Genomic DNA, 23,761 nt, shown 5'->3' on the forward strand with positions numbered 1-23,761 from the left:
TTTTTGTTTTGAAAAGTGGATCCTTGATCTCTGGGCTAGTCCTTCAAACTATATAAGTTTTGTTTTATGTGGACAATTTTTTTTATATGCTGTAGCTTCTTGTTTCTGTCTTTAAAAATGTGTGCTTGAAAGAATTGATTGCAAACCTCAAAAATGGTCATAAAGTCAATAACAAATTCTCCTTTGAAGGCTTTTGTACTGATTAATGAGATGCTGCTGCATTTTTTTTTCTTTTTTAGGGAAAATATAAAACAGATAATAAAACTCCTTGCAAGTGTTCGTGCTCTGGACCATGCTATGTGTGTTGCAAGTGACCACAATGTGAAAGAATTTAAGTCTTTGATTGAAGGAAAATAGATCTGTGAGACTAAAAATGCCTGTTTGCTTTAATACCATTCCCAGTGTATAAATTTTGTATATATGTAAAGTTTCTTAAACTGTAAAATACTGATTCTTGTTTTAATACAAAGAACATTATTAATATTCAATACTGTGTCCTTAAATGCAGTTTCTTTGGAATGAAAGGAATTCACATTATTTCTAGAAAGCCTGTTAATGGTTTCCTTACTGCCTGTCATACTTTGTTTACAGAAATATTTTATATGATTATCAAATTAACCCTCAGTTATTTGTTCTCTGTAAACGATGTGTGCAGTGTACATTGTGTAATTATGCATATATATATATTTATACCACCATGGAATTACTTTCACACTGGAAATTTGTGGTGTTTTTCTACAGCATAAGCCTTTTAAAGCAGAAAATTATTCAGTAGCCAATTGTCTTAGGGAATTACACTGTTGCAACAAAAGGGCTGGCAAGTGACTAAGTGTGTGTCACCTTTTGGTTAGCAGTTGCTATCACTAGCTTTGCTGCCTTAAAATTGAGAGTGGAGTGTGGACTTAGTCATCGAGTGAATGGAAACTTTCTTCCTTGAATCAGCATTACAGTCTAATGTGGGTTTAACATGAACTCTGAATAATATATGCAACATAGACTTTTTGGAAAGAACACAGAGGTTTCACTTTTGGAAATAATCGCCCCCCACACCTAACTGCATGGTTTTGGGCTGACTGTCCTGTCTCATTCCTGAGTCTCCCCTCTGACTAGCTTACCAAAATACATGCATTTGAATCTTCGTAGTCTTGTCAGTTTATTTAAAATCCCACATATGTGAGTTATATATGCAATAAAGAACACGCCTTGCTGATGAGCTACAATACCCAGGCAATTTAAGAACCTTGGTCTTCTATAATGTTCATACCACGTTGTAAATATCCTGAGAACTTGTTTTAAAGTTTATGCTTTCTGATTCTGTGATTTTCAAAAGAGGAACTTTTTGGAAATTAAGGACTATTGTTTGATAATTATATCTGTAATTAAGCTTTAGCTAAGCATTAAATTAATTTTTAAATAGATCCTTTGTTGTATTTTGCTGGTGACTAATTTTAGTTAGAGCATTTCATGTGACCAATACAGTGAGACTATTAATTAGCATGAGCACCCGTGGTCCGGTCAGATAATGAGAGCAGAACAGCGTCATGCACTCTGCGTGCTCCATCAGTTTTGTCTCTGTTGCCGGGACGTTACTCACCCCTGCATACTCATTCTGGTCCACAAGAGTGGCCTTATTCTAAATAGAGTTAAAATGAAAACACATTAATTCTAAGTAGAATTGAAATGAGAACTTTAGTGGACTCAAACATACAAACATGTACATATATGACCTGCACATCGTTTATTTGTGCCTTAAATTTGTGTTTGCAAACCCATTCAGTGGATGGCTTTTCGGATCTACTTGTAAGGACTCCTCCGGTAAGCGCTGAGCCTTTCTCTCCTCTGCACACCCTCAGGCTCTTTTGGTTTCAGGAAGGGGCTTGAGTAGCACACTGGGACCTTGACAGAAGGCGACCTTAACGTAGAAGTGTGCGTGAGACCAGGACGTCTCCTGTTTGCTCCTGAAATAGCTAAAGGACATCCTTTCTGTACAAAGGGAATTGGCAAAAGATGAGTAGAGGGTGACATTTTAATAAAGCTAAAGGTTTGCTTTTTCAGTTTTTCCTTTTGGATCAGTCTTCTGAATTAACTCCAAAATAGGTGAGCAAGGTTTTCCAAGAGGAAAGTTATTTTTATTGAGACCATATCAACCCCTGTCATAAAGACTGATTGTCACCTTACACCAGTGCTGTTGGGGCCTCATCCATACCTCTGGTGATAGCTGTGGTGTCCTGGAAACCCCTGCAGCTCCGCCTCTGGGCCCTGCAGCAGGCTGGAGTGTCGACCACTTCATGGCCCAGGGAACAGCCCCCAGGCAAAGGAGGGAGTGGGAAGAGAAATACCCAGTAGTAGGGGTGCTCTGGGGAGCAGTTGCCGAACTAGCAGTGGACATACAAGAGATTATTGAGGGGGGAGTGATATGAGGGAAAGGAGAAGGGGTTGGAGGAGGCCCGGAGAGGCCAAGAATGGAGAGATCATGAGGCAGGGGTGACCTCTGAAGCAGAAATGGAATTCAGGTCTCAGACAACAAAGCCGACAAGCCCTCCTCAACCCAGAGTTTCATCTCTCCAGGAGCTGGACTTGGGCTCCCCACCCCGCTTGCTCACTGGAGCCCAGGATCTCCTTGGGGGGAGATGGGAGGGGCATAGATTCCCGGCTACTGGACCAACTCTCTAGGGTATGTTCCACGTAGTCTACCAGAGGGCGTCCACGGGCTTGAGCCTAGTTGCCTGCGGTGATAACCTTATCACGGAGCACTGGCCCCAAACTACACGAGCCTCTGTGAGCACATTGCCTCGTAAAATGTAAAGCTCCCCAGTTGCTTTAAAGTCAGCTTTATGGAGGTTTATAAACAGTAAAGTTTATGGGGCACCTGGGTGGCTCAGTCAGATCAGCAACAGACTTTGGCTCAGGTCATGACCTCATGGTTCATAGGTGGTTCGAGCCCCATGTCAGGCTCTGCTGACAGCTCAGAGCCTGGAGCCTGCTTCAGGTTCTGTATTTCCCTCTCTGCCCCTTCCCTGTTCTTTCTCTCTCTCAAAAATAAATAACTTCAAAAAAATTTTTAAAAACCAGCAAATTTTACCCCTTTAAATTTAAGTGTTCAGTGGGTTTTGCTAAGCGCCTAATTTTGTTTCAGATGCTAATTTCCCTCAAAATCATGAAATCTTCCTTAAAACGGTCCAATGTTGCAGAGCTGCAAAATGCATTATGTGAGTTGCTACTTCTGTACGGTTACCAAGACTCCTCTCTGACATGGCAATATCCATATAATAGAGGGACTCTTGCCAATCACTGACTGTAACCACAATTGATTTGTCGTTTCAAGTTAATGGAAACAAGAACAATTAAAACACTAGAACTTGTGCATGTAGTGAGAACAGTGAAGTATGGCTGAATGTTTGAGAGACCGTCTGTTTTGATCAGGCTGTCGTTGTTCAAAGTGCTTTGGAGACTGTCCTCCAAAACAGAAACTGTGGATACTAGTCGCTGAGTGGCTTCAGACTGTCTGGCAAAGGCAGACGGGCTAAAAATTGTTACATGGAATTGGTTTTGACATGCAACGTTGACTGGCTGCGGGCCTGCTGGACCTTCAGACCCCAGTAATTTAAATTGGCTTTCCTCTAGGGCCGGGCCTTGGATGTTAATCATGCAGGTCAGTAAGAATGTCCATATACAGCGGTTCTTAGTTTGGGGGCTTTTATTTAAAGAGATCTTTAGGTAAATATACTCTATATCCTGTGCTTGATGATTCAAAACATGGCAAAGGGTAAAAGATTTGACAAATTCTGTGGAAGCCATTTTAAGCTACTTTACAAAAACTCCTAGCCCCCGAAAGCTTGCCTTTCACATGTAACCTTAGGTGTTGAAATTCCAGAGACACCTGTTGCCTGGGGACCAAGAGCCAGGTTGACAGGTGACACACTCTAGCTCTCCTCTCAGTGAGGCCAAGCCCTGCTACTGCTCAGTCCTTTGATTTCCGTGAGAATCCTGCGTGTCATTAAAACAAACCGCTTCTCTTGAGCTCCTTGGAGTCGGTCTGTTCGATAAGAAAACTTTTTGTCACACAAGTTCCCTGATGTATGTGTGAGCAGTCGTTTAGTCTTCGAAGCTTTTGATTTTATTTTTACAATGATCCTGCTCTCTGACTTACTCTACTTACTACTTACAGGGTTTCTGTTTTGCCGATTTAAAATCTCCTTCTTGACTGATTGCTATAAACTCATGCAGAGGAAACAGCTCCTGCTATTTGGAACGTACTCTTGTGTTGCCCCTCAAGACCACTATTTTCTCTTCAGCAGGAAGCCACTCCTTTCTATATACTAATAGCTCTCTGCAGATGCTGAGAAAAATGAGCTCTGGTGCATGTAACCTGAACAAGAGCCTGTTAAAGAGAACTGTATCAGACTGTTCAAATTCCCCAAGTTTGCCCGTGTTTTCTAGCATTTTGATAAAATTCAGGCTATCAGGAAAAGTAATGCCTTTTACTCATTCATGTTCGACATCTGTCAAAACTTGCCATCTTGTAACAGCACAGTTTTTAAGAATGGCGTTGATATAATCATTAATCATTTCTAAATTAATAAGCCCTAGCAGTAGTGTGCAGGGGATACTATTCGACTGAGCCATTTAGGAGTACATTAGTCCCCGGAGGAGTATTTTTGACTTAGAGAAATGAGGAGTGCATATTTTAACCTGATACAGAAAATTGCCTGTAGGAGAAATAATCTGATCAAAAATCATTTAAAACTCAAAAGCGTTTGTCTTCAGTTTGTTGAAGCTGTACCTCTCTGGGGGCCGTTTGGCTGACCTCAGTTTCTCTCCTGATGGGAAGTCACATAAGTCTTGCATTAATTGTCTGTAGCTGTGGTAACAAATTATCACAAACTGGGTAGTTTAAAACAATGGGAATTCTCTCACAATTCCGGAATCCAGAAGTTCAAAATCAAGGTCATGGCAGTGCCATGCTCCAAAGGGTCTAGGGAAGGATCCCTCCTGCTCTCTCCTGGCTTCGGGGGGCTGCCAGCATTCCTTGGCTAGTGGCCACCTTGCTCCAGTCTCTACCTCTCTCTTCACATTGTTTCTGTGTGTGTCTAATTTCTCTCTGCCACCTTGTAAGAACAGTTGTGATTGCACTTAGGGCCTGCCCAGATCATGCAAACTAATCTCAGGATCCTTAACTCTGTCACATCAGCAAAGACTTGTTTTCCCTATAAATTAACATTCCCATGTTCTAGGGATTAGGATGTACTATTTTTGAACCTACCACAGGGTCTCATTGCTCATTTTGAAGGGTCAAGAAAGTATTCGCCCATCTCTGTGAGTCCTTAAGACCTCAATAAGGAGTTTGTGCCACTTAACATGTATTATAAGTCTGCTCCTCCCCTCCCCAACCCGCACCGACACTCTTCAAATCTGGTGAAACTTTGGCTATTTTCATGTGCTGTAACAAGCATTAAGTAATAAGCTGGGACAAGAAGGAGTAACATTCTATAGAAGTCTCTAGTAAAATGGACCTTGAATTTTCAGACCCTGAGCATGTGCTCATTTCATGACTAAAACGATCCATTTAGAAAGGTTTTGGAAAGGTTGTGGCCTTCTGATAGCTCTAGGAATGAGTCCTGCTTACCCACATTGCCCACCCTGCCCAGTTTATTTTGAAGAAACAGCAATTCAAACCCAGAAACAAGAAACTTTGACCTTACTCTATCTTAGTCCCAAATCAAAAGAAATCAGAAGTAGGCAGAACACCTGCTTGTAAAAGAGCCCAGTACTCACAATTCCCACTCTGAGAAGTGTGTGTGGAGGGGGGGTTTCTTCATGTAGCCTCATAGATAGGCATGATAGAAGTGATCTTAGGTTTAGGGTGAGCAAGTTTGGTTTCCGGTCCTAACTCTGGAATTTTAATCTTTAATGACTTCTCTTTTCTGGGTCTCAGCTGTCATGAAAAGCAACTCCTAAGCAAAGTATTCAATAACATCAACATCTCTCCTGGAGCAAAATCCTTCCATATGTTTTTCTAGTGCATACATCTGCCATTCCTTCAGGCCTAGAGAGGCATTATAATTGAAGAGGCAAATAAAATTTCCATTCTCACCCACTCCCATTTACTTTCCTCTCAAATGCAATCTCTAATTGAAATGGATTCTTCTGGGGAAAAAAAGCAACTACAGTTCAGCAGAGACTCTTTAATTCTGAGGCTGCTGTCAGTAACCACTACTAAGAACAAGACACCTTTTTTCTAAGTAAATAGCACTAAATGAGAAATCCACTTCAGTTCTCAGAACTAAACGTGTCTTTGCATCCCTCCTTCTAGAAAAGAAATTGCTTCTTTTTTTCTAATGAATTACAGCTACTTTGGTGTCCTGAAATTAGGGTGGGTCCCGCTTCTCTAAAATGGATGAAGAAATGTTAAATCAAGTCACATGATAGGGCCTGGAGGGGGAAATGACTTTGTGCAAGATAACAAATTTAAATTCTGCTTTTGCTGCTAAAATAAAAGCAAGAAGGGGAAGAGGTAAAGAAAAAAAAACAAAGGCAAGCAAAAACAGTTTCTCAGAGTTCTGGGCTTCTCAGGATTTCAATTCCTTTTGCCCCCGTTGGCTTTGACTTCATTTCCAGATTTAGGTCTAATGAGTGGAAACAGAATGAAACGTCCGTGGGACACATGATGTTAGCCACATAGCATGATTTGTTAAAAAATAAAAAAATGAAAGGGTTAGATGCCTTCCGTTATTAAATTGCGTGGTCGACGAAAGCTATTCGCCATTCAGTGACAACCATAGTTGCCTCAGTACAGCCATGTTTCAATTCAGTCCTGAGGTCCTGGTTTGTGACATCCAAGTCTCCACCGTTTGTACAACGGAGCGCCCTCCTACAGTGTTCCTGAGAGTTCTGGAAAACACCAGAAGAAAAGGCAGCCAACAGAATTGTTCCAAAGCAGGCATTAGATTTTCTTCTGCTACTTATCCAGACGCTCAGATGGAAACGGAGCGCAGTTGGCGCGGAGACACCATGGACAGCTCTTCAGGCGCCGCCCGGTTGGCCCGCGTGCTGACTTTCCTGAGCCCTCCCCCCGCCCGTCAGACCGGCGGGGGCGACAGGGGGTGGTCTCGACTCCCATCTTGGGCACGTATCAATACCCGGTCCCCAAAGCTTTTCACCAGAGTCACTCCCTGGCGCTCACGGGGAGGGTTGGTAAGCTCTGAAAAGCCCACGCGAGGGGGCCAGGGAGGCCGATCCTCCTCGTCGCCGCATCGCCAGCGACCTGCAGCTGCGGCCCAGCAGCAGGCAGCCTAAGGCGAAGGTCGCTGCGCTTGGACGCAGCAGGTGGCCCACCGCTTCGGACTCAGAGGAGGTCCGGAGTGGGCGGGGTCTCCCTTCTGTCGCCCCGCCTTTCCCCGAGGGGCGGGGCTTCCGCCTCCTGCCGCGGCGCAATGCGGAAGAGATGGGCCTGCTGGAGCGGAAGTGACGCTTCCGGCGACTGTGGCGGCGGCGGCTGCGGGAGAAGGAGGAGGAGGAGCCGGAGGAAGAGGTGAGAGAGCAGGCGGGGGGCGGGGAGCGGCCGCGGCCAGACCCACCGGCAGCCGGGCGTGCGGGCGGACGCTTCCTGGTCAGCCTCCCCCGCCGCAGCCCGGGCGGGAACAGTGAGGGACGACCTTGGGCAGCCCAGACTCTGGAGGGCGGGCGGCGTTGTGAGACTACAGGTTGTACGGGGCGCTGCGTCGGGCCGGGGACTGTGGTGACAGCGGCTGTCAACCTCCCCGCGGGAGAGGCACCAAGTCCGGTCTGGGCGCTGGGTCATCTCTGCTGGCGCATAATGGAGGGATCGGGCGGCTGGGCGGCTTCGTTCCGCAGGGAAGGAGCCGCTTTCCCGGACAGTCGTCTGACCGGGATCCCCGAGGAGCCCCGGTCGGGTCCATGTCCCGAGTCGTGACTCTTCCCGGGTGGCCATTCATATTTACGGGCTTCCGCCTGCAGTCCCCCCAGCCGGCGGTGGCCTGCGGCGGGGCGGGAGGTGGCGGTAACCTGGTCCGCTTCCCTTGCCCTTCGCTGCCGCCCCCGGGAGCGCCAGTCGTGTCGTGTCGGATAATCCTTTCCCCTCCTCCAGCCCCCTAAGGAGCTTTGAACCGGCCTTGTTAACCTTCCCTCCCGCCTCCTCTCCTTCCCCCGCAAGGGAACGGTTGAAGTTTCCGAATCGGTTCCCTTTCCACGTAGTGACAAATCCTGAAGCAGGAAGCTGATCAACAACTCCGAGCGAAATACGCTCAAAATGTTTCCTTTCGGTGTAAACATAAAGTAAACGGAAACTCATCTCAACCAAACCGTTCGTGGCCCTCAGAGTGTAATTAAACCTTGTGCCGTTGCCTTGCCGTGAGAATTGGTAGCTTTCCGGTAAAATTAAGTCACGGCTTATCTTTTGGAATAAACCATTCGCTCCCTTGAGCTCCTTTTTTTTCATCCCCCCCCCAATCAAAACCTGGCAGGGAGGGGCTTCTGGATGCCTTGCAGTCCTTGCTGCAGAAGGAAACGGTAGCTTCATTTGCTTTGCTTGGTTTGCCCAGGGCTGCCTCTGAAGAAAGGAGAATGGCGTTCAGCAAAGGATTTCGGATCTATCACAAATTGGATCCTCCACCTTTCAGTCTCATCGTGGAAACCAGGCATAAGGAAGAATGTCTCATGTTCGAGTCTGGGGCTGTGGCTGTGCTGTGTAAGTCATCCGTTTCAGCCCAACTGATCAGGATGGCTCTGTTGTGATTTGAAATAATTCACGTTCAACCGTGTTTTTAGGGGAGACCCCAAGTGTATTTGGTGGAGCAGACTTTGCGGTTATTTCTTTCCTCAAACCTTATTTTAAACTTTCATTTTCTCTTCTTACCTCCCCTTCCCCCACCCTCCTGTCCCCTGCAGGTTTCTATTGGGGGTCCAGGGGAAGTGCAAGTTTGGTTACAGGTTTTTGCTTTCTTGGAGTCTGCCTCCGAAAAGTGAATCTTTTCTTTTCAGAGAAATACTGCCACAGTTCATATCACATCACGTAACCCGGTAAAGGCTGGCTTGACATTTTTACTGTAATGACCAGGATTTCTTATGTATCAGTCATAGTCACGTATTTAATATTTTTGGAGTATCTTTGGGGAGGCCCTAACATTTCTATTAAGAGAACTGTAAACTTCTAGAATTTCTTGTGAGATATGTGATTGATTTCATGTTCTTTAAGAAGTTATTTTGATAAAGAAAAGGACGACTGCACCGCAAGACAAATAGTAGATTGGTACGGTCTGGGTTGTTTTCTGGGCAGATGGATGAAGTGAAAAATAAAAAGATTGAGTTGAATGTTAATTTTCTTTCTTAATCTGAGATTTTGGCAGATAACCCCAGGTTGGGGTTATTTGAAATGGGATTGTGTTTTTAAAGGCTTTCTAGTAATAACTCCTTGTGTTTTGTCATGTTTTTGCTTCGTTAGCATCAGTTTAGCCGCCGGTTATAGTTTTATAAATTAAAAATAGCATTTGAAAGTCATACTTAAAATGTAAGACTCTAAATATTTTAAACTTTTAAACTTTCTTTAGATTCAGTAAGTGGAGAGCATATGCCAAGATGCTTTTGCATACTTTTGCATATTAACCTGTTAAAATGTTCACCTGATGTTAGTACTCTAATAGTAAGTTTTATCTTGATTGGGAAAAAGGGTAGTGACATAATGAAAAGGCTAAAGCAAAGTATAATGTATAGAATGTATATATTTTTGGTACATATAGTAAAATGGTTTGAGCAGGATAGAGCTATTTGTGTTCTGAAAAAACAAGTCTTAATAAGATGGGTTATACTTAGTATGGATTTAATTTCCTTCAAACTGTTTTTTATATTTAAATAAACCGAAATATGACTTGCTATGATATTAATTTGCATAGCCTATTTTTTCATACTACAAATTAATTCTTATAGTGATGAATTCTTAATTTAAAATATCTGGGGGAAAATGGTTTTGTTTAGACATGAAATATTTTTCAGCTGCTTGTGTGTATTTTTTTTTGGTGATGATACCTGATTTTCTAATTTGTCTAAATTTTATTTATTTTTATTTTTTAAAAATGTTTATTTATGAGGCACCTGGGTGACTGACTCAGTTGGTTAAGTGTCTGACTTTGGCTCAGGTCATGATCTCACCATTCATGAGTTGGAGCCCCACGTTGGGCACTGTGCTGACAGCTGGGAGCCTGGAGCCTGTTTCAGATTCTGTGTCTCCCTCTCTCTGCCCTTTCCCTGCTCAGGCTCTGTCTCAAAAATAAATACATATTTTAAAATGTTTGTTTACTTATTTATTTTTGAGAAAGAGAGCATGAGCAGAGGAGGGGCAGAGAGGGACGGAGAGGGGAGAAAGAGAGAGAGAGAGAAAGAGAGAGAGAAAGAAAGAAAAGAAAGAAAGAAAGACTTCTAAGGAGGCTCCATGCTGTCTGCACAGAGCCCCGTGCGGGCTTTGAACTCACCAACTGTGAGATCAAGACCTGAGCCAAAATCAGCTTAGATGCTTAGCCAACTGAGCCACCCAGGCACCCCTAACTAACTGGCCTAAAACTTAAATGTTTCTTCAGTTGTGGTTACTGGTAATAATAGGGAGTTGAATTTTCAGCTACACAGGATGCACTACCCATAGTTACTGGGATTATGGCTTTTATTCTCAGGTAGGAAACCTGAGGATAATCATACTTCCAGACCTCCAGGAAGTATGGCTTTTATGCCAAATAATGGTTAAGAAAAAGCAAACTTCCTAAACCATGCGTTTTGGCATTAACATTTATTTTAAGGAAAAGAATATTAGAAATATCGTCTTAACTTTTATTGATTGTATTTTCTTTCATTAGATTTATACTGTGTCAGCAATTCTTTTAGAGGAAAAAGTTTGTTGCCTTTCCTGATAAAATTAGTATAAATGATATATAATTTATTGGACACCTTATTAGCTTTCCTACAATAGACTTTAGAGTAATAACTTGAAATATTTAATGTTAAGAGCTAACAGACCTTTTAGTATATCCTCTGACTTGTAAAATTAATTTGCCATTCAGTTGGGAGCAATGCCAAGGTGCCTCTCGTGCTGTAGGGTGTCCGTCTTTAAAATCTCACATTTCTTAAATGCCTGATGTATCCGGGAGCCACGTTTGGAAGATAGTAAGGTGTTCTTTTCTCTTCAGCAGTCCCAGCCCCTTGAATCTCAATGCAGTGTGCTTATTAATCTGCAAGAAGAATCTTCTAAAATCATGTTTGATATTAAACCAAAGTGTAAACCATTTTTCAGTAAGATTAGGTTTAAAGTCCTCAACCTGTCCTTCAAGGCCTTCCGTAACTTGGCCACACCCCCTGCGTCCAGTATTGATGTTGATGTCCTTTAAGGGGAGACTGTGTCTCCACAGGACTTTCCCAGAGTACTGTGCTTTTTGTGCCCCACGTCCTGCTGCTCCTGTCACACCCTCTTCCCTAGAATGTTCTTCTCTGCCTTTGTAATCGAAGCCTGTCCTCGCTCAGATCTTCTTCCTTCCTGAGAATCTGCGCCACCCACCCACTCTGTCTCATTCTGGTCTCTTGATTTTCGTCATTTCTCTAGAACTCAGTCCGTATCACAGGATAAGCCCCCTTTGTTTGTGCTGGCTTGTGGTTCTTTCCCTGCTGGTATGCAGGTGCTCCTTCTGAAAGCAGGTGGTAAAAGTGATCCTTGCAGGACTCAGTCATCTACCAAAAGTTTATGATTTCTACAGGCTCTGGTTGTCCTGGCTTGAAAGAGTAAAGTTTAAAAAATTAGACCTCTTAGGCAGTACATATCACTGAGGCTTGACAATCACTTATTTGTGCTGGCTTATGCCAGAAGGGCCATGACATACCCAACATGAATTCTTATGTTTCCTGTTATTAGCGCATATCAAAAAATAAGATGCCAGTGAAAACACAATAAAAAGTTTCAGATCATGGATCTTTGTAGGGCCTGAGTGTCCACCAATCCAGCCTCAGGACTCTGTCTTTATGTTGCTAGGCTTCAAAACTTCAGTCAGTCATGACACTGTGACTCAATCAACCAGTGAGCTAGTGGTTTTCAGCCCTGGATGCATATTGGCGGGCGGTGGGGGGCGGGGGGGGGGGTGTCTGATATGATTAGGCTGGGCTGATGATTCTGAGCATAGTTTATACAGGCTTTTTTATCCAATGTAACCACATGACCAGAATTTTCATGCTATTATTTCCTCCTGATAGCCAATATTATGATTACTAGTTGTAAAATGTAAATATATTTATATATATTAAGAAGCAGTTTTCTTGAAATGTTCAGCCTGAACTATGGTGCTAATGCTCCCACAGCCCTTTTGATACAGTTCCTTCAGGTGATGTGGAACTTCCCGGTCTGGGTGCTGTGCTCTCTGAGGGAGAGAGACCCATGTCTCAGGAATCTTTGTATCCCTACTGCTTGGTACAGTGTTTCGCTCACTGTTACAGAATAAATGGCTAAATTAGTGCCGTGACTGGGGATTGTGGGCAGAGAGGAAGGGGAGATTAATCTATGCTAGTTTACAAAGTTCACAAAAATACAGTATTCATATTTGAAAGTATGGTACCTTTTTCTCTAAAGTTGAGTTTTTATCTTTTAAAGAATTGGCGTTTGACCCAACTGCTGATATAAAAGACATAAAAAAGTTGTCAGTCCAGAAAACTGTTTAATTAAACTAAAATTTGATGTCTGAGGAGCCGTGGTTCAGTGTAGGAAGTAGGTTCTCTGTGACTAGTGTCCTGTGTCCGGACCGGTATAAGCAGCAAGTGCGATGGTCCACAAATTATAATACGTTTTTCCTTGGAAACGAACTTAATAAGAGCTTAAACAGGGCTATCTACCAGCTCTGTGTCGGGTTCAGTGTTCCTCCTCTTTCTTAGTTACACACACAGCAGGACTCCCGCAGGTAGCCTGTCTGCCTGATAACATGCTCCGAATTCACAGACTATCTCATCATTTCCCAGCCTGTCTCGTGCTTCAGCAGAGGTCAGTACTTTATGGTCATAATTGTACCCCAAGTAAGAAATGCAGTGGAGGTCAGCACGTGGGAAATGAAGGATGATTCTAAAAACAGGAGTGAGGGATCACCTGTTTAAAAGATGGGATGGAAGGTGGTGAGATTATTCCTGACTCTTAATATTAGAGCTTTTTGCTCTTTCAGTATGCACCAGTGTAGAGGTAAGGATTAATTGCTCTTATCTGCCTAGTGGTAAGATTATTTTCACGCTTTGCAAGTCCTTTTGAATCCTGCTGGACTCAAATCTTGTACTTCCTGGACAGCAAGGCCGTGTTACTATATGCTGGACCTGCTTTTACCCAAGGGAGGTTCTTCATTTACCTATTTTTTTTCTTTTATTATGGAACTATGAGCCATAAAACTATAGGACAATATTCTGAGATCTTTGTCACAGAAGGTGGATTACTCTGCCTTTTCTGTGAAACTGCACGCTCTAAAGGAGTAACAATAATGAACTAATCGTTGCCATTTATTGGAAGCTTCCTCTACGAGTCACAGCATGAAGCCAGAGGTTCCTAAACGTTATTGTTTCATGGTGTCTCATTACATTTTTCACAGCACCCCTGGGCCACAGTTCTATTTATTAAACAATTAGGTCCAAATGTTAAATAGTTCTGTCCTAAGAACTCTGGTATCTATTTGAAAAAATAATGCAAGTAAATTGAAAATAACTTATTTCCTTCATAAATAACCAGGGATATGTATGTGCCTGTTGAGCGTTGAACAACTTTTCACATCTTAGAATCAGATTGGGCAGTTCTACCCCATTTCCCGTTCCGTGTTGATTTTGGAGCGGTACTTGCTTTTTATCACAGCAACCACTGAAAACCCAGCTTTATGAAGATAGGATATCATTAAAGGAATGCCTCGTTCTCAACTGTTAATACCCTGAACTCACTCGAGCTAATAGTTTGGGCAGTGAAACATCTGTAAACATCTCTGTGTTTCTTTCCATTTAAAATGTCCTGTGGCTCTTAAAGGAGTTTGTTGAAGTGTCCTAGATAGAGCATGTCAGCATACAGTTGAGGGGACATGGTATTAGACATCCTTTTCATTTAATTCTGTGGCTTCGGCTCTGACCTCCCATTTCACAGATGTAGAAACTGAGGCTTGGAGAGATTAAACAACTGCTCCAAATGACATAATCATACCATTTGATTTTATCACTTTATTATTTGTGTTGTTGTGATGGTGGTGGTTAATATTTGGGGGTTGGGGAACAAAGAGCAAAAACAAGGGAGTGCCAACAGAAGATTTTCAAGTTAAGTGAAATCAGTAGCATTATCTAATGAGGGAAGTGTTAAACTTGCTGTGTTTTTGCCTACGAACTATTGATATATTAGAGGAAACATGATTTAGAGTTAGGTCATTAAAAACATAAAATTGCTTTGAGGAGCCAAGTTAAATGTTAGGTTCTAAAATTTTGGATAGCAAGTGTAGTAGGTGGTGATGACAAGCAGTATGCATAGTTTTTTTTTTTTTTTTTTTTTTATAATTGCCAAATGCTGGCTGTCAGCATGATTGCCCTTTATATAAGATGCAGCATCTTACCTCTTTTTAAGAAAAAAATTTTAAGTTGAGGGAAGAAGTCCTTTTTATAGTTGACTTTTTCTGCATGGAATGGTGAGACTTAGACTTGTTATATATCACTTTGTGTCAGGGTTGCAAAAATTTATTTTCTCTTTGTAAATAGTTTTTAGAATGTTCCTATTTGATAGAAAAGAAAGTAAACAGCAACTTAAATGTCTGTGCTTAGAAACAAACAGACAAAAAAAACTCACATTAACCTAACTTTTCCATCCTGGGCCAGATAGCAGGATTAGCTTGTTCATGTAGGGCCAAACTAGTAGTTACTGAGTGCTTTTGTTTTTCTACCACTTTTAACTTTGCCGTGAGAAAATAAAAGGCAAAGCACAGTGTCTCCCTCAGTGAATAGGAGAACCCCATTATGTGATTTTTATTATATAATTTCAGGTCCACCTGGTGTTCTTACTTGTCTTATAAAATATAATTTAACAGGCTTTTCACTCCTGACCATGATGGCATAACAGGAACTGGATTTACCCTCTTACGTAACAACAAAAAAATAAAATAAATGATTTTTGGACATTGAATGGTAGGGCAGGGCAGCAGCGGAGGCGAGCCTTACGACTGCCCTAACTGATCGCTCTAGCTTACTACCCTGAGTGCTTCTGGGCTACAGTAGCAAGGAGATGCCCCCACAGAGGGCCTGGCAGCCTCCCTGAGTTGAGGAGACAGAGTAGGGGATTTGCGGAAGCCAAGGCCCTGGGAATTCTCAGGACTGAGTACCGAACAGGAGGAAGCTGCACAGTTTCAGAGATGTGCAGAGGGTTCCACTTGACGTTTCAGCTGAGTGCTGATCAGTGCCAGTGTGTGAGGGGATTATCCAAGGCAGGGAAAAAACCACCAAGGAGAAGGCAGACAAGTTCCTGGAGCTCACCCAGGGCTGGGAAGAGTTGAACTGTGAACAGCCAGAATGGAGAAGTATTGTAGTACTCTGGGAATTAGGTTGAATACTCAGAAGTGTATATTGCTTTCAGTAGTGGGGCCAAAGTAGCCCTAGACTGAAGGCCTCTGTGATCCTATCGGATAAAACTTAAAAGCAAGACACAAAGGATCAGACTCTCCTATTTAAATAATTAATTCCAAAAAACTTCCCTGTTTCCTAGAACAACGTTTAAGAATACAGGAATGCAAAATAAATATCCAGTATTCAACTCTGTAAAATTCATGTCTAGCATTCAGTTAAAAATTGCCGTACACAATGAGAAAGAATGACATATGGCCATTTGTAGGAAAGTGGATGGACTTCGAGGGTGTCATGCTAAGCGAAATAAGTCAGGCGGAGAAGGACAGATACTCTATGTTTGCACTCATAGGTCTAAAAGGAGAACAGGAGAAACCTAATGGCGGACCAGGGGGAGGGGAAGAGGGAAAGAGAGTTGGGGAGAGAGAAGGATGCAAAACTTGAGAGACTATTGAATGCTGAAAATGAACTGAGGGCTGAAGGGGGAGGGGGGAAAGAGGTGGTGGTGGTGGAGGAGGGCACTTGTGGGGAAGAGTACTGGGTGTTGTATGGAAACCAATTTGACAATAAACTATTAAAAAAAAATTGCTGTACATGCAGGAGCGCCCAGGTGGCTCAGTCGGTTGAGCGTCCAACTGGTAGTTTGTGAGTTTGAGCCCCATGTCAGGCTCTGTGATGACAGCTCAGAGCCTTGAGCCTGCTTCGGTTTCTGTGACTCCCTCTCTCTCTGCCCTCCCCTCCGCCCCACTCTCACTCTCTCTCTCTCTCTCAAAAATAAACATTAAAAAAAATTTTTTAGTTAAAAAATTAATCATATATGCAAAGAAATAGGAAAACATACCCCATAATGAGGAGAAAAGTCAATCTGTAGAAATAGTTGTTAAAATTAATCAGACATTATAACAGCGATTATAAATATACTCCATATGTCCAAGAAGCAAAGAGTAAACATGTTAAAGAGAGACATGAAAAATGGGAAAGGCCTAAACCAAATTTATAGAAATGAAAATAACACTATCTGAAATGAAAAATACACTGAGGGAGATTAATAGATTAGGCACTGCAGGGGCGCCTGGGTGGCTCAGTCGGTTAAGCCTCCGGCTTCGGCTCAGGTCAGATCTCACGTTCATGGGTTTGAGCCTCGTGTCAGTCTCTGTGCTCACAGCTAGTTCAGAGCCTGGAGCCTGCTTCCAGTTCTGTGTCTCCTCTCTCTGCCCCTCCCCCTCTCATGCTCTGTCTCTCTCTGTATCAAACATAAATAAAGTATTAAAAAAAATAGATTAGACACTGCATAATAAATGATTGGTGAATTTGAAAACCAAATAATAGAAACTACTTAAAATGAAACACAGAAAAGACTTGGATCAGCAGCGCCATCAGTGGTTGGGGCACAACTTCATATGGGTAATGTATATGTGCAATTGGAAACCTAGGAGGAAGGGGCTGAAGCAGAAAAATACATGAAGAAATAACAGCTGATAGTTTTCCAAATTTGATGAGAACTACAAATCCACAAATCCAAGAAGCTAAATGAGCCCCAAGCAGAAGAAACATAAAGCAGACAACACCCAAATATATAATCAAATTGTTTAAAACCAGTGATAAGGAGAAAAATCTCAAGAAACAGACCAAGGAAGACATACATACTGAAGGAAGAAGATCTGCTAGAATAATGACAGGCTTTTGGTCAGAAACAATCCAAGCCAGAGAATATAGAACAACAAATTGAAAGTACTGAAAGAAGAAGAAAACAAAACTGTACCCCTAGGATTCCGTGCCCAGCTATAACTAAGATAATGTAAAGACTTGCTCAGATATCCAAAAACTGAAAAAATATGAGCCAATTATAATGGGTAGCAGTTTAAATAATATAGCTTTTCTTTGCCATTGGTACCAACATTTTAATTCTGAGGTAGTTAATGTCTGAATTAGTAAAATTTATCACTTATGTTGAAACTAATTTTGAAAGAAACAGAAGGAGTAGGGTTGACTGGTGCATTTGGGACTAGCCTCATAATTAGATTGCCAAGAGGAAGTACAGCTTTAAATATGATAAGTATATCATGCCTATATTGGTAACAGTTTATATCTGCTTGAGTTTTTTAATAGTTGTGAATAAGAATTTGTTTTCTCTTTTTTTTACTAAAATGGATTTTGCAAGGGTAAGCCATTGCTGTTCCTCTTGTTATGTTACATAATATAAGCCCCCCGTGTTCACATTGGAGTGCATTTCACAGCCACTCACCCAGTCACATTATTGTGAATATATTTGGTTTTTTTGGGGGAGATGGATTAACTCTTCCTGTCAGTTGGACACGCTCTTAGTTTAGGTTGAAAGATACGCCCTTTAAATTCCTGGATGATTTTGAGTTAACAGTCTAGAAAAGTAAGAGAAAACAAAATACTTCTGATTAAATTATTGACTTGAACATTAAATATTTCTATATATTGAATATTACGTTTATTAAAATACTCATTTTCATTTTATTATAGTTTCTTATATAATTTTATATATAAAGTGTGTTTACTTCTATAAATTAGTTCTTGCCAATAAATACTTATTATGAGTTGTGTTCATTCTGTTCACTAGTGGGCCATAGGATGCTGTTGTCTGTTGTGTACCTTACTAAAATATAGGTAAACAAAGTCTTTTTAATCTTATAGATCCTTTGGAAGTGTAGGAAAAAACAAATCTTATAGTTAAGTACGTTTCTGGCTAATTGTACATTAGTGCTCATTAGTGGTTCGTCCTTGGTCAACATTGGGGCATATGTCTTCGGCTTATCTTATTGAATGATTTCATCATCCTCCTGGAGAATGGATGGGAGGTATAGTTACCAGATTTGTAGATGTTGCAAAGCTGTATGGGATTGATACAGACCTGGGCAGAATAATTACTTATTTTAGATGCCACCGTTGAAATCCAACTCCTTCAGGCTGAGAGAATGGATTGGAACCCACAAAGTGAAAATGCACTTCTCCTTGTGCTGGATGATGGATCGGATTGAGTGTTGTGTCCTTGCCTGATTCAACTGCTCTGGTTATAGGCGTAGCATGTGCAATTTGGATTGGGCTGATGATTAGCAAAATAAGGTAGAAATTACTGCCATTGTCTGAATTCCCATAATACCCCAACCTGTAGGATGGTTACACTGTACAGAAAGTTTGGAATAGATACTGGGTCGACAGTCACATTGATCATTGTACTCCCTCAAACCTGCTCTTCTTTCAGTCTTCCTTAGTGGATTGCAATCCATCCAACCTGCTTGTTTAAATCAGAGGTTAAGGATCAGCCTTGGACACCTGGGTGGCTCAGTAAGTAGGTTGAGCATCTGACTCCATTTCAGCTCACGTCCTGATCTCTTGGTTTGTGGGTTCAAGCCCCATGTCAGGCTCGGTGCTGACAGTGCAGAGCCTGCTTGAGATACTCTCTGCTTCTCTCTCTGCCCTCTCCAGCTCATGCCCTCTCTCTCTCTCTCCAAATAAACATTAAAAAAAAAGGAGTCATCCTCGATAGCTCCTCCTCTCCAGCCTCACACATGCACTCTGTTGCCATGTCCAGTGTGCTCAGAGACCCCGTGCAGCTCACCATTTCCGCTGGTTCTGCCACTGTCAAGCCACACTTGTCCCTTTCATGGCCCGTTATTGTAGCCTCCTTCCACACCCTGCTTCCGCTGCCCTGCCCACTCTCCAGTCTCCTTAAAAACATAATTTAGATCATATTATTTCCCTGATTGAGATCCTTTAGTGGTTGACTACTGAACTTAAAATCCAAGCTCTTTATTTTTTTTTAATGTTTTATTTATTTTTGATACAGAGAGAGACAGAGCATGAGAGGGGGTGGGGCAGAGAGAGAAGGAGACACAGAACCGGAAGCAGGCTCCAGGTTCTGAGCTGTCAGCACTGAGCCTGATGCAGGGCTCGAACCCACGAACGTGAGATCTGACCTGAGCTGAACTCGGAGGCTTAACTGGCTGAGCCACCCAGGTGCCCCAAAATCCAAGCTCTTTAAAATGATGTCCATTGAATAATTGAGTCCCCATCTCCCTCTTCAGTCTTATACAATTTTGCCTCTTGGTTCCAGCCACATTAGCCTTCTTTTAGTTCTGAATGCACCAAACACTTTCTGGTCTCAGAGCCTTTATATATGCTGTTTCTTCTCAATATTTATTTTTAAAAAATGAATTTATTTACATATGTAGAAAAATACATAAATCATAAATGTATGACTTGATGAATTATTACAGAGTGAACATATCCATGTTACCACTGCCAGGTTGGGAAATAAACATTATTAGTAGCACTGCAGAAGATTCCCTCACCTTCCTCCCCATTATTATCTCTACCATGATCATTGCCTGACTTCTTATATCATAGATTCATTTTATCTGGTTTTTAACCTAACAGATGGAATCATTCAATATGTGCTCTGCTGGATCCGACTTTTTTCAGTGTTCTGTACAGGAGACCATCCATGTTGTAGCACGTGGCAGTAGTTTTCACTACTCTGTTCCCTGGTGGGAACCTGCCAGTATAATGTTGACATTTACTTCTCATTTTTTCTGATAAGAATGACAGTGGGATGAACATCCTTATCCATGTGTTTTGGTGCACATACGCACACCTGTCTTTGGATGTATATTTATGAATGGAATCGCTGGGTCGCAGAGTATGTTGTTCAGAGCGTTTTCACCTCCACTCTTCATTTGGCTAACTTCCTGTTTATTCTTCAGGTTTCAACTTAAAGGCCACTTCTGCAGGCGAGCCTGTTGTAACCTCTGTTGCCCACCCCACCCCCCAACGATTTTAAATTAGGTCCTCCTGTTGTAATCTGTTGGAATTCCATCACAGTATTTACCGTCCTCTATAATTTTGCATTTGTATGGTCATATAATGGCTATCTTCCTAATAGAAGGTGTTAGGGCACTGACTTTTTTTCTTATAGAACTTTGCCAGAGTCCTGGTACATAGTAAGCATTCAGTGATGACTTGTTACGTGAATTAGCGAAAGGTTATTATCGTTTTGAGATGTTGCTGAGATGGGGATTTGTGGTAAATCCACACAACGTTAATTTGGATAGTTTAATGTCTGTCAGCTGGAATTTTAATAATTTAATTCTACAAAGAGACCCGTTTCCTTTTAAAATGACTTTTTTTTTTGTTTATGTCTGATAAAATGGAAAGTGGTTTTCCTGCCAGGTGGTTCTATGATCTTGGGTGGATCACCTGAACTCGAGTTTTTTTTCCTTCTGAAAATGAATAGCTTGGTTTGCAAGATCTCCAGGCTCTCTGCTTCTCCACCAAAGTGCTACCTGTATGCAAATGAGCCGACCACAAACTGCAGGGCGTGCAACCACAGGCAAATTGTGATTCTAGAAAGAGCAGACTAACTTGTAATCTTGTTTTCAAATCCTTAATAGCTTTCTTTAGTTTGGTCTTCTGTATCAGCTGAAAAAGACAGTGTGTTGCCCTTCTGGAAGGTTTGAGCCACAGTTGGGTAGCAGGATCTTCATTAGGTAGTTTATTTTGTTTGTATTATTGTAACTATCAGGAGTTAGAGAAACTGACATTTAAATTTAATCCTCAGGGTACCATTTAAGTTTAAAACAAATGACTGAAATTATCTGATGATCTCAGGTAATAAGTTGATTTTGTTTCTTTCTATTGAGCTGGTGGGGTTACCAATGTAGATGTGATCATGCGACAGTTATTCTCTGTTTAATAAGCCTCTGTTTCAGAGTTACAACTCATGAAGATCAAGAAATAGGTAGATGATTGTGTTTTAATCTGACTTTCTATAGTCTGAACCGATGCTTCATTATTTGCCTGAAATTCTAATTTGAGAAGGGAATGTATAAGCCCAATAATGAATGCTGAATAATGCCAGTTATGGCATATATGATACAGTGCTAGGAAAGTAAGTCACCCCAGCAAAAGAAGGTGCTGAGTCATGTGAGAGAGGATGATTAGTATGTCACACTTCGATAGAGAGCAATTGATATATTTATACTCTTGAGTGTTTTCTGTGGTCTATAAATAGATCATCTCCAGAAACGTAGATTAGGCCTACCTTCAGTCATGAATTTGTTCAGTTAAAAGAACTTTGAGAGCATGCCCTGAGAGAAGATATTGAATGAGTTAAGTCATCTGAACTACATTGTTGCATATCACTACCTCATGGTTTAATATAGTTTTAAATATTTCTTAACTTCTTCTGCAACAAGCAGGAGCATAAGCAGGCTTATTATTTTCCAAAGCTATGTTCAACAGAGTAGAATATTAAAGCTAAGTTATTAAGGATGACCGTAAGGGCACCATTTATGACTGAGTACAGCAATATTTACCCTTCCTGGGTTCTCTATTCTGGAATTGCCAAGTCTTTTTTCCCAATTTGTTATATTTTTATCATTTGGTGATTTTATGATGGCCTTAGACTGGCCTATGGGGTCATTCTAAAGACAGTAGGACTACTTCCTTTCAAGTTATGAAAGTCTAAATGCCCACTGAACTTTTGACTAATCTACTGTGGATCTAGGGTAGGGTAGTTGGAGGAAAGTACCTCTCAAATTACTTAGAATTCCAGTAGCCTCTTCTGTCACTGACTGGCCAGAGTTACCTTGCTTTCTCTTCTTTCTGAACTTATCCAGTATGCCAAAGAATGTTGTCAGAATAAACTTTTATCATTGTATTTTGGGAAGTATCAACTGTACATCAAAGAAGGGAGAATAGCGTCATTGACTTCCATGTATTTGTCACCCAGCCTCAATGATTATGTCATGGACACTTGTGTTTATCTATATCCCTATCCACTATTTCCCCTTTCCCATTTAGTTTGAAGTAAATCCCAGATATCATGTCATTTCATCTGTAAATATTTTTATGAGAATACATGTTTATGGCACATATTTTATTTTGCTTTAAATCCTATTCAGTGACCTTATTCATATTCACATATTCACTAGGATTAGAATCAGAGGGGACTGCCTGGGTGGCTCAGTTGGCTAAGCATCCAACTCCTGGTTTTGGCTCAGGTCTTGATCTCATGGTTCATGAGTTCAAGCCCCGCATCAGCCTCTGCTCTGATATGCAGAGTCTGCTTGGGATTCTCTCTCTCTCCCTCTTTCTATACCCTGTCTCCTGCTTTCTCTCTCTCTCAAAGTAAATAAACATTAAAAAAAAAAATCGGGGCTCCTGGATGGCTCAGTCTGTTAAGCATCAGACTTCGGCTCAGGTCATGATCTTGTGGTTTATAAGTTCCATCCCTGTGTTGGGCTCTGTGCTGACAGCTCAGAGCCTGGAGCCTGCTTCGGATTCTGTGTCTCCCTCTCCCCCTGCCCCTCCCCCACTCAAACTCTGTCTCTCTCTCAAAAATCAATAAATATTTAAAAAATAAAAATAAAATAAATAGAATCAGGGGACCTTCAGATTATCAGTTCCACTGATGTATGGTTATGTTTAAAACTATAATTGTAGATTTATGCTTAAGATGGCTCTGTGTTCTCAGAAAATGCATGTTTACATGAGATGGAAAATTAAGAAAAAATTGAAGGCACAACTGAAAAGTAGTGTTGAATGTGACAGAGAAGATGAGAGTTTTTCTCTTTAAAATCAGCTATCGAGGGAGTTAGCTACTACTAACCCCGAGGTGTTAATAGCAGTTAACTTCAGGAGTCGGGCCTTGCCTTACTTTCCATGTTTAACAGGTAAGCTAAAGAGGTACAGGCCTCCTTACGGGAGCTGAACTGCTAAAGGACTTGATGGGTGGTTAAAAATCAATAACTTGTAAAAAGAAAGATTTGTTTTTCCTAGCAATCTTGTTTGAACAGAACAGAAAAGAGGGAAAAAATGCAGAGCAGTCTGTTCCCCTCATTAAAAGCACAGTAGATACCTTGAAAGACTGCACTAGCGAGGGGTGACCTGACCTTCTGTGTCACCGTATCCCCTGAGCTTTCATTTCCTCTTATTCTTTCACTCGGTTTTCCTCGGGCTCTCCATATATCCTTAATAAACCCCTCTAGCTTAAGACCTGGTTGGAAAGCATGGGGCGTCTGGGTGGCTCAGTCGGTTAAGCATCCGACTTCGGCTCAGGTCATGAACTTGCAGTTGGTGAGTTTGAGCCCCGCATCTGGCTCTGTGCTGACAGCTCAGAGCCTGCAGTCTACTT

At 41.7% G+C, this 23,761-nt stretch overlaps 2 protein-coding genes across 12 annotated transcripts in view; both read left to right on the forward strand.

The window, feature by feature from the left end:
- The window catches only part of PAXBP1 (PAX3 and PAX7 binding protein 1), a 33,850-nt gene extending 32,432 nt beyond the window's left edge, over positions 1-1,418 (forward strand). Inside the window, exon 18 of the mRNA XM_029939041.1 lies at positions 240-1,418. Coding sequence (XP_029794901.1) covers positions 240-357 — 118 coding nt within the window. The 3' untranslated portion in view covers positions 358-1,418. The remainder of the gene's footprint in view (positions 1-239) is intronic.
- A 6,000-nt stretch (positions 1,419-7,418) lies between these two features.
- SYNJ1 (synaptojanin 1) overlaps positions 7,419-23,761 on the forward strand; it is an 87,056-nt gene continuing 70,713 nt past the window's right edge. For all 11 annotated transcript variants that reach the window (XM_029939045.1, XM_029939049.1, XM_029939050.1 and 8 more), the window contains exons 1-2: positions 7,419-7,531; positions 8,562-8,707. In XM_029939045.1, the coding sequence (XP_029794905.1) occupies positions 7,434-7,531; positions 8,562-8,707 (244 nt within the window). In that variant the 5' untranslated portion in view covers positions 7,419-7,433. The remainder of the gene's footprint in view (positions 7,532-8,561; positions 8,708-23,761) is intronic.

Source organism: Suricata suricatta, chromosome 5, assembly GCF_006229205.1.
Source record: "Suricata suricatta isolate VVHF042 chromosome 5, meerkat_22Aug2017_6uvM2_HiC, whole genome shotgun sequence".
Classification (NCBI taxonomy): Eukaryota; Metazoa; Chordata; class Mammalia; order Carnivora; family Herpestidae; genus Suricata; species Suricata suricatta.